The 13,272-nt window shown below is 49.6% G+C and overlaps 2 protein-coding genes across 2 annotated transcripts; both read right to left on the minus strand.

The window, feature by feature from the left end:
- Positions 1-959: 959 nt before the first annotated feature.
- On the minus strand, positions 960-2,249 carry UCRPA7_5875 (hypothetical protein; the record flags this gene model as incomplete). Its single annotated transcript, XM_007918420.1, has 2 exons — positions 960-2,050; positions 2,189-2,249. The coding sequence occupies 2 exons, from the start codon at positions 2,247-2,249 to the stop codon at positions 960-962; spliced, it is 1,152 nt and encodes a 383-aa protein (XP_007916611.1).
- Positions 2,250-3,876: 1,627 nt separating this feature from the next.
- On the minus strand, positions 3,877-6,798 carry UCRPA7_5876 (putative l-aminoadipate-semialdehyde dehydrogenase protein; the record flags this gene model as incomplete). The annotated part of the gene is made up of 7 exons (XM_007918421.1): positions 3,877-4,401; positions 4,458-4,822; positions 4,883-4,977; positions 5,308-5,885; positions 5,946-6,370; positions 6,428-6,479; positions 6,706-6,798. The coding sequence occupies 7 exons, from the start codon at positions 6,796-6,798 to the stop codon at positions 3,877-3,879; spliced, it is 2,133 nt and encodes a 710-aa protein (XP_007916612.1).
- Positions 6,799-13,272: the final 6,474 nt, after the last annotated feature.

Consider the following 13,272-nt stretch of genomic DNA (forward strand, 5'->3'; position numbering starts at 1 on the left):
TTACCCCTGCCAGCAGTCAGGTGACTTATTTACTATTACTTACTTCATTTCTACTCGCTTCACTTAGCTATCATCACAGAATACAAGAATGGCTACCCCTTCATTCCAGATACGTTCCTTTTGCCCTGGAGGCTTCATTTTGTGTGTGTGCTATGTGATATCTTGAGTGGGTGTTGGTCAGCAGTAGGAACTGCTGCCCTGTTTCAATGTCTTCTAAGCTTTTGGTTGCCTACTAGCTATGACGGTAGCGGGTATATTTTACTTCCAATCCCGTTCCAGATCAGAAATGTTGACGGTTGACTGGAGACTAGAGAGTTGCGGTAGTAGGGATAAGATCACGAGGCATTGCAATTAGATGTCACTTCAAATCACGACAGTCATGAATTTATGTAGAGAAAGAAAGTATGAACACAATCCTGAAATTATATTGCCTATCTACATTTGTTTAAATTGTCGAGTTGACTGCGATTATGACGCGTCAAGTGGCAAGTGGAAAGGAACTTGGAAGTGCCTTGCGACGAAAGGTGCACCGACGTTTCAATCGTCGCCTCGCTCAGTTGACTGAATGTCAACGAGCTGAATCTTGAGTTCGTGGAAGTTCTCTGTCTGACGCTGAATGCGCAGGCACTGCTGCCTTTCAGTGCAGAAGCAGTGCCCTTCCCTGACCTTTTCATTATTGTGGCCGTGTGCCCGGATGCCTTCGGCACACATCGGGGCGTTCACGTCAGCCAACAACATGAAGTTGAGGAAATTCTTCCTCGTAGCATAGCCTGCAAGCAGAGGCACCAGAGAAGCAACAATGAACTCGGCAGTCATGCCGGATGTGTCGTCAATCCCTGGATGAATGCTTCTCAAGTCTGTGACTAAAAGCTCGCATACGTTCTTATAGACATGCTTCTCTAAGTAGCTGACATCGTCAGAAAGTCTTGGCCGCTTGTTGGGAGTCTGCGTTGGCGTGGCTACTGCGGCTGATTTGTGAGGCCAATGATCTTCTGATTCAACTCGTCGAGCTGAGTCGCTCGGGCAGCTAGCTCTACAGTCTGATCATGCACCTTTTTAGAGAGTGACGAGTTCTGCTCAAGACCCTTAGTCACAAGCTGAGGTAATGTAACCTCCAGCTTTTCATTGAGACCGGACTGCGTCTCAAGAGCAATGTCGTTGAGCTTCTTCGCTAGCAAGCTCATTAGGTCCGCAGTGTAAGCATCTTTTTGATGCTGGGCCTCGGACAGTTCTTTCTCGCGGCGGAGTTGTTTCGCGTCTTCCTCAGCGTTTGCCAATTTTTGACTGAGCAAGTCGCACTCCCCTTGAGCCCTGTCAGCATTGGCCTCAGCAGTGTCCTTCTCACGATGACAGCACTCAGCGATATCGACCAAGATCTGCTTCTTCTCGTCCCAAGAGCTGGCCTCCGCTTTCCATTTGTGGCGAAGATCTTGGACTTCAGCATTCTTCTTCTCGAGCTCTTTTCTGGCCGTTACAGTAGCAGCTTCAATTGCAGCATCCTTCTGCGACACCAGATCCTGCTTGAGGAGTGCTAAAGTAGCCACATGTTCCTTTTCAACTTGGGCCTTGACCTCTTTTATAGCTGCAATCCTCTGTGAGTCAACCACTCTCATGGTGTCCTCGAAGTTCCTGGCCCTCTCTGTGTCTGCTTCTCGCTTCAGAGATTCAACAGCAGCTGTCAAAGACGAATTTGCAACGTTGAGTGTTTGCAGCACCGCATCGGATTGTTTTTCAATCCAAGCCTTGTGTTTTTCACACTCGGCTGCCCTTTGCATCTCAAGGCTACTCTTCACAGCCTCGACTTCGACGGCTCTCTTTCTATCGGCAGCATCCTTGACAGCGTTCTTGAATGACGCCATTTCTCGCTTGCTAGCATCTTTCTGTTTAGCAAGCTGTATGGCAAGGCCCTCCTCAGCGGACTTCCGCTGTTCAACCAGAGCATTCTGGAGAACCTGGTTTTCCCCCTTCAACGTGTCGAACTCCTTCTCCAGATCTTTGCACTTGAGCTGCAACGCGGCCACTGAGGCGCCCTTGGAGTGTATTGCCTCCACTGTGGCCTTAGTTGTTGTGATGTTACATCAACAAGTGCCTTCAGTTGCCCGGCGATACCCGCAGAGGAGAGTCTTTCCTTTTCCAGTCTTTCGAAGGGGCTCTTGCCTCCTTCAATTCTGAGTAAATTAGAGTGCACGTCCGGTCTTGTGTAGATGCGGTTGCGATTGTGTAAGCGTATAGAAAGTTCTTATGGCCATGAGTCGATCTGATCGGGAGCTCTGCTCTTGAGCGGACTGAAATATTGTTCGGTAGAGATCTTCGATATCTTGCGGCAACTCAACAATTCGCTTTTGTAAATCTTTAATTCAATCCTCGAGCAACAACCCTTGTTGAAGATTTCGAAGGGCCAATTTAGCCCACAAGAAGACTCCTTCAGCTTTGTCTACGATTCTATCTGCTAGGTCCAGAATTTCGGGGGTTTTTTTTCTCAGAAGATGATGAGACAACTCTTTAATTGCCTATAATTCGCTGTGGACATAATTGCTTATATCTCTATAAGTGATTTCATGAAGTCGGACTTTTAGGTAATCCGACAGTCGCTCTCTAAAAAAAAAGTCATCCTCGACTAGATACGTAGATCTTCAGTTTGCTTGGATTCAACGATGTCTAAGCCAATAATTGGCGGACCAGTTTATTATGATCTTCATCTAGTTCATCAAGTCCATCAATGAAGAACACAAATTTGTAGCATCCAACTCTAGACCTTAGGTGTACCAGAATGAGGTTATGTTCTTCATACCTACACTCAATGATTCTATGCTTTGGGTGAGGAGATAAAGGTCTTAGTCTCTCGAGGCTCCCGACACGATGAGTTCTTGTAGACAACGTACAGTCCTTGACCTAAATATTATCAGACTAATGCTAATTGTAGGTATGGTGGTCTTACCCCTCAACAGCGATCATTTCGTGCTCTAAGTGATGTCGACAGTTATCCAATCTCTCTCTTCTTCAGCGCAATTTTCTTATCCTTCCTAACAAAATTCCGGCCTATCGCCTTAAACGCCTCGGTTTTGGATCCAGGTAGCTGATTTTAGCTTCTCGAGAAGCTGTTGTAATACTTCTGGCAATTCAACACATTCGTTCGCTCTCTATATCAATGCAGATTCAAATGGAAAGGGGGGGGGAAGGGGGGGGGGCGGTAGGGCTCTTCAAGAGGACACCTGCTTGCTCCTTGATTCTTTGGGCATATAATGCTAAGTCTGCATTCTCTTTGGTTGCGCCTGAGTGCGAAGAGTGAAGTTGTTGGGCCATGGATATGATCTTCGCACCGGAGTCAAGAAATGTGATGATAGAGGATACAAGGCCGATGGCCGCTAGAGCCTCCATGGCCGCTAATTAGCTCAGGGAAAAGACGTCTTAATGTGGAAGAATAACGTGGGATTAGAGAAGCGACTGATAGTTAGCCGGAGGCTTGAGATATTTTCTGCGTGAAGAGATGTCAGGAGAAGAGACAGGAAGGCGGAGGAAAGGCGGGAAGGCTCGAAGAACCCCTCGCCTCGGCTTAGATTGCGTGACAAAAGGCTGTGGCTTTTATAGGTCCAAGTACCGAGCAAATCAGGTGCTCTACTTATCTTCTCATAGTAATCTATCGAGATGAAGCCTTGTGTATTTATGGCAACATCCTTTGCAGAAAACCGGGACTTAGTGGGCGTGATGTTAATAACATCAAGTTGTCAAGCCGTTAGGTAACATACTAGATTTGGAATTGCGTAATGCGAAACCCTTCTTCAACAGGCATACGTGTTTCCCAAATAATGCCCTGAGCATACCCCTCTCACCATTCATACCTTAGAAGGACTCCGGTCAACCACACCACCCTGCTTATTAGAAAGCCCACTGTTCCAGCCAAAGCTTCATCCATCGGCCATCCACTGCTTGAAGGCCACGCAAAGTTGGGCTACTAGCTAAAGTCCCGCTCATCGTCAGCGGCGGTGCTAAGCTCCCCGCGTCACCTTGAAGTGACTCGAAGAACTCGAGCAGCTTCAGACCGGGGTTGTTCTTTGCTGTGGCAGAGGTCACGTCGTGACTAGCTTGGCGGAGAGCATCTAGCCATTCTCCATATGAAACAATTTGAAGATTTTCGTGGAGGTGACTATTCACCACCGGTACGAGCGAGGACCATGGCGCCGTCTGAGGGTTGGTCACGTTGTAGACCTTGTACCGTTTCTCGGCGTTCTTCTGAATATCGGTTGACTGCGTGCCGTTCCCGTTCGTGTGAACGGATGCCTGTGGAACGCCAGCCAACTCGAGAATGAGGTCGGACAGGATATCCACTGGTATCCAATCTACTTGATCCAATGCACCAAGACTAGATGGCACCTTTCCTAGATATATGGAAGTAGCAATTATCTGCGAAACATGTTAGGGACAATTCATTCCGCTTACGCAAGGTGGTTGATGCTCACGGTAGGAAGCCACTCTTGTCTGTTCCACTGACCCCTGACACCCCTCGTGACAGGTCCTGCAACTTGACCAATCCGACAGATAGACGCTCTAGTTCCAGACTGTGCGGCTGCTGCATCCAGTACAAGCTCAGAGACAAGTTTCGATGCTCCGTAGCCAGAGTCCTTGGCCACAGAGAGGTCTTGGACGACCTCCTCAGGTACGGGGTCGCTGGACTTCCACTGTAGTGTGGACCCAATTGAGGATATGAAGAATATCTGGGCGTCCTTTGCACTCTTGTGAGAAAACTCTACAAAGTTCCGGACGCCGGCAATATGCGGCTCAAATGATTCTATATCCCAGTTAAAATTAACGGGCCATGCATTATCTGAGAATAGTGTCAGCCTATGGTGTCTCCCCTGGTTCTAAAAGGTGTTGAAGCACATACGGATAACCAGTGTTGTAGTCTCAAGAAGGTCATCATACACATCTCTCGTGAGGCCGAGTTCGGGCCTTGACAGATCCGCTTGGAAGAAACGAACCCTATCTTCAGACCAGTTATCGGACAGGCCCCGTGAACGGTTAGACTCAGACTGCCTTGATCTACCATCCTTTGATCTATTCAGACATATGACCTTGCGGACTTTGGGATTTTGTACCAGCGAGTCTAGGAGATGAGAACCAAGCGACCCTGTACTTCCGGTAAGAACTACCGATACTTCGCTCGACGCATCTCGAGAACCTCTGTTGGTGACAGGATCAGGCAGTTCAGCCGTATATTTCTCAAGTAGAATCCTGCTTTGTTCAAGCAGTCTGGTCCGTTGCAAGGAGCTGTCGCTCGCTTTGTTTCCATTTAGATCAGTCTGATTAGACCCATGCAATAGGTCATAGAAAGCACCAGCGAGCCTTTCTACCGTAGCGTTAGCATAAACAAAGTATGGCCGCAACTCGTTCAGCTGTTTCTCATAGCCAGGACCGCGACCCCTGGCCACGCCGCGAAGTGCACCGAGAACACGGAACACCATGAGCGAATCCAGACCAGCAGCGAAGATGTTATCCTGCACCTCGAGATGGTCAATCTGCGCAACCCGCGAAATCAACTTGAGTACCCCAGGGATGATAGAATCCAAGGAGTCAACGTCGACCCCGGCAAGAACCTCTTCCGCGTATTCGTCTTCTCGGCTGTCGTAGAACTGGTCAATCTCGTATGCGAACAGCTCAACCGTTGCTCGTCGTTTAATGGTGCCTTTATCTGCGCGTAAGAAGGATTTACCTAAAGGAGCGAACATGATGTGGTTTCGGTGAATCTGGGCGTGTGATGGTGCGATGGCATTGGCTTTCTGCACCGTTTCCCAAACGCTATCCTCGAACTTGGCACGGTCCTCGGTCCCTTCTGGTAGTGGGACTTTGAGCTCGATGAACGCTGCTGCTTGGAATTTTCCAGATCCAATCTACCATTTGTCATTAGAATCTCTATCAGCTCTCTCTTTGAAGGCGGCCCGGACACTTACAATCAACGACCCCGTCACCCCTGTGTGGCTATTGATGATGCTCTCCATATCAAGCGGTTGGATCTTCTCGCCGTTTCCGAGAACAATGATATCATCCGACCTGCCGCTAGGACTCCAATAATCCGCCTTATTCGGATCTGGATGTCTGGTGTACAAGTCACGCATGTTATACTCTGTCAGCTCCGGGAAGGCGTGAAAGATTGCCTGATACGGCGAGTCTGGCTGCTTGACAATCCATAGCTCGTAGAGGCCCGGCGCAACTTCGCGCATATCGATGCCAGCTTGTGGGTGCCATCGGAAGTACTTCCAGTCCTTCGGGGTGGAGATGTCGTATGACAATAGGATTTGGCTCTCCGTTGAGCCGATCAGGTTTCTCAGACTAGTTATCTCCGCAACCTTTATGCCAGCAGCTTCAGGGACCGGACCTGTTTTCTCGAGTAAGCTCCTAGCATCCTCGTATTGACGGTAGTGATATTACTCACCTCCACCAGTAACGATAAAGTCGACGTCCCGAAATCGCTCTAGTAGCGATGGCTGATTCGCAAGCGCATTAACTAGTGGCGGCGGAAAGACGAAGGCTTCGATCTTCAGATGATCCAAGGCTTTCTCCGCCACAGCCAGATTTGGAATGCCGTTCGATGGTCCATATACGCTCGTGCTATGGTGTATGATAGGAAGGGTAACCCCAAAGCAAAATCCCAATTGCTATCATCTATTTAGTAATATGAACACTAGCTTGGCGATGCTATGATGCACATACATGAAACAGGGGCGCGGTGTTCATGATCCGAATATTAGGAGGGAACCTGTGACGAACAGGGATACCATCCTCATCGGGTGGTGCTCTCGGCATGGTATCTAACACGGAGTGATGACCATGAGTGCAAACAATAGGTATGGGCACGCCCGTCGAGCCCGAGGTATGGACTATGTATAACGGATCGTTTACAGCCTCTTCGAAAGACTTGTTATAGGGGTACTCCGCAACTGTTTCGTCGCGCAGCAAGTAGTCCTGCTCCGGAATTGTCAAGACTGTGAGGAAATCATGACTCGCGACTTTGGACATAGACTCAGAATACTGAGCCGGTAGGACGAGGGTTGTGCAATTAGCTGCTTTCATCACACCGAGCTGGCCTTCGAGGCTATTGCGAGGAGAGAGGCATAGTATCTAACTATACTGTTAGTGAGTGTCGGCTAGTCCCTTAAGAGTGTTCCTCAAGCCAAGATCTCTAACAAGACACAATACAGGGGTGGAGAGGTGCAACGGTTTCTTGCACGTCAGACCTTTTGGCCGACACTTACTGTATGTCCCGTCTTGACGCATGCAAATGTGACGAGGCTATATCGGAGATCGTCTAATAAATGTTAGCTGAGAAGACACATGGCCAAGGAATCAAGGAAATCGCCTACGGGGACCAGCATATGCAACTGTCTTCGCAACATCGCTTCTTCCAATTTCGCCTTCCAGCCAGCGTGCGGTCCTATTGACGGCATTGGCAAACACACGGGCGGTTATATCTCGAAACCCATCGTCTAGCTGGTCATTCTTGGGGATGCAGTACAGGACATGATCAGGTTCGTCACGAGCGAGTTCGTCTAGAATGCGTGGTACCAGGCGTCGGCCATATTCAGCAGTCTTACCCATCTCCGACAATAGTGCAATGGTGCCAAGATGATTATTGTACAGGCAATGTCGAAGGCAAGAGAGCCGTGAGAGATCAGACCAACACGAGAGCAAGATATGACAAAAAGCAGGTACTTCGAGAGGGTAATGAGCAGGATCGCACTTTATGTAACACATCGCGGTTTCGCGCTTCAAGGTGCTTATAATACGTGACTAACATATAGATTTCAGCTATTTTGGTGAGCATTCTGCCTCTTGTCTGACCGAGGGTTGCATGCTTCTGCAGTGTCAATAGCGATTTAGACGACGTTAGTGCACAATATGGCTCCATCCCCTGGCCGGAGGCAAGGCGAGCTGAGCGGCTACTCCAAAACGGTTACGAGAGGACAGATTGGGGAAAGCAGCTGAGATGGGATCAACATCAAGCGCATCCATCGCTGGGTTCTTGTCATCATCTCCCGTGAACCTGATTGGGTGTTGTGGGCGTCAAAATTCCAGGATTGGTAAATGGTCTCGTAAAAACCGTCTCATCCCCACAAGTGAAAAGTCCGAGGTGTGATCCGATGAAATCTGTCTGCGGCAGTTGCTCCCAGCACGAGCTAGGGTTATATGTGGCTGTGCAACATTGCCAAGCAAGATATAGTATGGCTTGAATCAAGAACCCTTCGATTCTAATCATAACAATAAAGAATGGCGTTTTAAACGCAGCAGAAATGTGAGATCAGTAATCTCAGGTGCTATGAAAAGGCGATAGAAATCGTCGACGAGGTCTCCTGCCGAGCCTGTCGAGCCGGAGCTAAGAGCCTCGCCGACGCGATTCTAGTATTTGATCGTGCTGTTACCTGGAATTGACTGGTCAGACCACCCGTGGAAGGTGATCAATTTACCGCCGCGTTCCTTGAACGGCGACAGGTCGGCGTCGGGCGAGCCCCAGAGCTCGCCAAACTCAGCTGTAGACGTGGCAAAATCGTCCAGGTACTGTCCGTAGGTGAGGCTAGAAGTATTATAATCTGATTTCTTTAAGATAAAGTCCTTTAATCATTGTTCCCCTGGTGGGAAAGATGCTAAGGTAAGAAATGAAAAGTCGGTACTCGGTTCGACTCTGTACCATAGGGGGTTTCCCCCTTGTCCTTTGCTCCCGCTCGGATATTGTTCCAAGCAGCGGCTTCTTCTGCGTCGGTAATCTTATCGCTGTCGTACACCGGAACTGGCTCGCCGACGAGACTCTGGGTGCTGAAATCGCAGGCTGGTGGATAGGCGATGAGTCCATCCGCGCCCCCGTCGAGCAAATCGCACGCCGAGACGGACGCGGCGGTAATAGCCGTGAACTTACAGGCCGCGAGAGGAGTCTGAAGTTGTTGGAGATAGGGCCATAGGAATCCCGGGAGGAGGCGATCCCAATTGATTCCTAGGGAGTTTGCCGAGATGCCATCATAGTCCCCCGGATATCGCAGAGCCTCAACGTACCCTTACCGTTCACTCTGGCTACAGCCGTGCCAAAAGCTATAGGCCGGCTCCCGACCGTAGAAGCTAGTCGTTGTAGTCTTACCAACCACCGTCATCTCATGAACGCTCAAGTATAGAAAATTAGTGTTAAGTTACGTCGAGTTGGCCTAAAGGAGAGAGTCATTCGCTACGCCTACACCAGCATCCGTCGCGCCAGCAGCAAAACCGCCATCGACGCCTTCTGCTAGCGCCGGGTCGAACACACAATGGATTGGGACGTGCAAGGTAGTACTTTTGTTGCTAAGAGAAGAGTGTTTGGTGCGAAGCTATCCACATGCGAGCCCTTGATATTAGTCAACTGATAGTACTCCTCTTTATTGGTCTTGGAATTATATGGCAGATCTGCTTGGGCAACTAGGGAAAGGCCGCGCGCAGCTTTCCCGCCTTGATCCCAGAAGAACTTGATCCAGTTTAAGGTATCTCGACTTGCTTGAATGGCGTGGATCATGCTCTTTGATTTCTCGGCTGGATATGAGATCATCTCAGGAGCGCTGCTCGAGACTAGCTACTGTGAGTCCGGCGTAAGCGATGACGACATCCCCTCCCTCGCACTAGAGTGTTATTAGTCGAAACATTACACTTGTTACGATGATGATTACAAGTGCCCGACATGTGACACTCCATTCGCAGCCACGAGCGGGCTTTTCCAGCATGTTGAGAGCAATGCGTGTGACGAGGATCTGACAGGGCGGAGTCCTCTGGTGAAATTCTTACATTATTTGCAGACACGAGTCTGGGGTAGGTTAGTTTGGAAGAACGTCGGGGATTGGGTACAACAGGTATATTCTGGATAGATCACGCGAAGCCATCTGGCACTTTTACGGTATCCGTTATGAATGTGCTTCAGATCACTGGCTATGAACATTAGGATACCTGCGTCAACTTCCTTCTAGCGGCCAGGATAATCGTATCAATCCATCCATCTCAGTGAGGCTTTAAACCGTTCTCTGCTCCTGCATTGTGAAGCGACACGCCATTGGTACGTCCAATGGGTTCTAGTCCAACTGGGGCTGAAGCAGAGCGTACCACTGGTGCACCCCGCCTTGATGTCCCGATAAATTCTTTGAAAGCTCTCGTCCGCCACCCTCCCGTCCTAGGCGAACTCGATCCGTTGCCTGCAATGTCCGGGCCTTTTCGGATTGCCGATAACATGCAAACTTGAACGCTGGGCAAATCTGAACGAGTCAAAGTCGGAGCTTTGACTCGGTATCGAGGCACAACTCAGGAGGACCACGACCTGATACGCAGATACCGGATCTGTCCCGCCATTACAGCCAACAAGTTTGATATTACAACTTGTTAACGGGAGTGCAAGATAGCCACCAGCGTGCGCCCAATTGTATAAGAAAGACGTCTGACCTTCCAAGATGCCATATTCAATTGGCATCTATCTCACCATGTGCTACTTAGCCTGCAGGGCCAATAGCGGCCCGAGCAGGGGCTGATGCGAGCAATTGGTGGTGTTTGGAAGCGGATGAGTAGTGAACAACAACAGAACAAAAGTTGTTAAAATAGCTCGATCCTTGAGTTGTGTACCGCAGGGGGGCACAAAGGAGACTCTCGGGGAAAAAGAAGAGCTGTGGCACGTTGGAGTAGCTGAAAACGAATCAGATAATGGATCGGTTCTGTTTTCCCTGTCGAGGCCGAAGCCCTTGCGCCACGTAATTTCTCTAGATGCTCAAGAGCAGGCAGTGTCGGGGAGCCTACGGAATGCCTACGGAAAAGCCTCGTGTCCGTAACAAGCGCCTCGGTTGTAGCACCCTTGACAATTGGGCTCCGCATATTAAACAAATAAATGTAAGGCGTACGCTCACTTACTGGTATGTCTTGCTACTAAATAGACACTTTTTATGCTCGCACGCCTTCTCTCGCGCTCCTCACAGTTTTTGTGTACACCGACAGGGCAGAGGTTTCCCACCACGATTTCTGTTCTATACCCTTCCATCGCTCACTTGAGCAGCTCTCACCTCCTCAATCCATTTATTACTTAATAAGAGGCGATACTCATATTATGGCGACCCGAACCATCAATGTTAGTTCGCAAGTTATCGAGCAAACCGGTCATGTTCCTGCAGAAAGTGGCTCTTTGGCGAGGGAAGACTCTCAACAAGAACAGAACGGCGAAGATATCCAGCTCGCCAGAGAATATATATCCCGTGTCTCGGCGCTCTCTGGGTCTCGAACCACTACAGAATCGCGGACTGAAGCGCGCACGGCCGAATCCGGAGATGGCCAGCCTGAAAGCCAAGTTTCCGGAAGTAACAGCAGAGAATGGCTTCGTGATGAGCCGATCGAGGTTGTCGTCCACGACCTCTACGAAAGAAGAGCCCAATCCCTCGGGTCTATACGGGCCTTGAGGCAGCACTTGCGTGGGCGTGAGCGGTCCACTTTTACTCGTTATGTCTATCTCGTCTCGGATGAATCGCCTAGTGAGGAGCTGGTTGGATTGCTCGGATCGGCTCTCAATATTACCCCTGAATTTTGGGCAGGTCACGAAAACGAGGCTGACCACCAATCAGCTCAAATGAGACCGACTCTGGTTGCTCAGAGAAGAAGCTTTAGGCTGACGTTCGTGACCACCGACGAGAGTGATACTCGCAATCCGAGGCTTCGACGGACTATTTCGGTGGGATTTAGCGCCAAATCCCACAACTATCCCTCAGATATGTTGACCCACGCTGAATCTCTTCTTTATAAGGAAAAGAGACAGGTTTCTGATTAGTAGCATAGTTGTTATACTCATTCCCAAGTATCCTCTTCAAGAAAGCATCGTTAGAGATTTGCGCCTCGACATCGATGACGACTACAACAGACCGCCTGCAGCATTGATCACCTCGTCGGATGCAGTTTTAAGGAACATGTCGAGATCCCGTAGCACTTACGAAGGACTTGCCGCGATAGTTGCCCGATCGATTTTCCCACTTGCTATAAGTGAATGGACAAGTACTTTGACACTATTGGAGGAGGAAATTCGAGATGCCGAGGTGGCCATAAGAGCCCTCCCCAGCCAGGCGGTACAGGAAGGGCCCGAACGAATGCGACTCCAATTCCATGTAGCCTGGGGTGAGCATGTCGAGCTTCTTGCCGGACTTTCTTCTTCATGGGACAGCATTAGACACATTCTAAGCTTCGTTCCGGATTCTGAGAGGGTTAGCATTCGAGACGACATCGTGTATCTCCGGCAATGGTCGGACAACCTCAAGAAACGAGAGCAGTCACTCTTCTATGACACATTTCCGTGGCATCTCCTATCGCTGGCTCGGGAGACTGATCCCGGTGGTAGTCGATCATCTAGTTCCCAAGCCCAGACAGCCCCTCATGGACGCAGGGACGGCAATCCCGTTGATGGGCCTGGGCCAGAGTCGGATCCGAATCTCAACCCTTCTGCCAGAAACCTGCCATACGTTCGGGATATCAAGGCCAGAGTTGACCAAATTGCGCATGTTACAACTGTCCTATTCTCCATGACTTTCATTGCTACCATCTATGGAATGAATGTCAACAAGTTTACAAGTGACGGGCTGCCATCAGTGTACGACTACCTCGTCGTGGCCCTGCCATTTACGGCAGGAGTTGTCTTCTTGGCTTATGCCCCTGCTCTAGTGCACCATTACCGGAGAAAGCCGCTCCACGAACGGAATATCTTGATTTTTAGTCCCGCTTGATATCTTAAGGAAGCTGGTGCACAGACACAGCACCTCGGTGATGATTCTGACGAAAAGCCTAATCGACCTCAGTATGAAGCATTCCTACAGGCAGAGAGGTCCTGGGGGACAACACAGCCCAGACCGAGGGGTTGGCCTGGTTCATCGCTGACATAAATGATGCTGCCGGCACTGACCTATATCAGTCACTTTTGAGGACTAGGTACTCAAATCGCAACGGTCGAACGGCCTTCCATGGTCTTCCCCGCCCGGACGACACCAAGCTCGATAACAATGAGGAAAACGGGAGAATCTTGGATCGATTCTAATCATAACGATAAAGAATGGCGTTTTAAACGCGGTAGAAATGTAAGATTAGTTCTCATACTACTACCCTATCCCAAAGCTATATAGCCTTTCAACTCTATTACCAGCCGTCCATTCCCAGATGCAGGCTACCTACAGGCTGGTGCAAGGGCGGCTAGCGAAAATGGCGGGGAGGATAGACTGTATCTCCCCATTGGCCTAGGGGGTTATAATGCGATGCTGGATG

Source organism: Phaeoacremonium minimum (genome assembly GCF_000392275.1).
Source record: "Phaeoacremonium minimum UCRPA7 unplaced genomic scaffold PA7_03_scaffold_440, whole genome shotgun sequence".
Classification (NCBI taxonomy): domain Eukaryota; kingdom Fungi; phylum Ascomycota; class Sordariomycetes; order Togniniales; family Togniniaceae; genus Phaeoacremonium; species Phaeoacremonium minimum.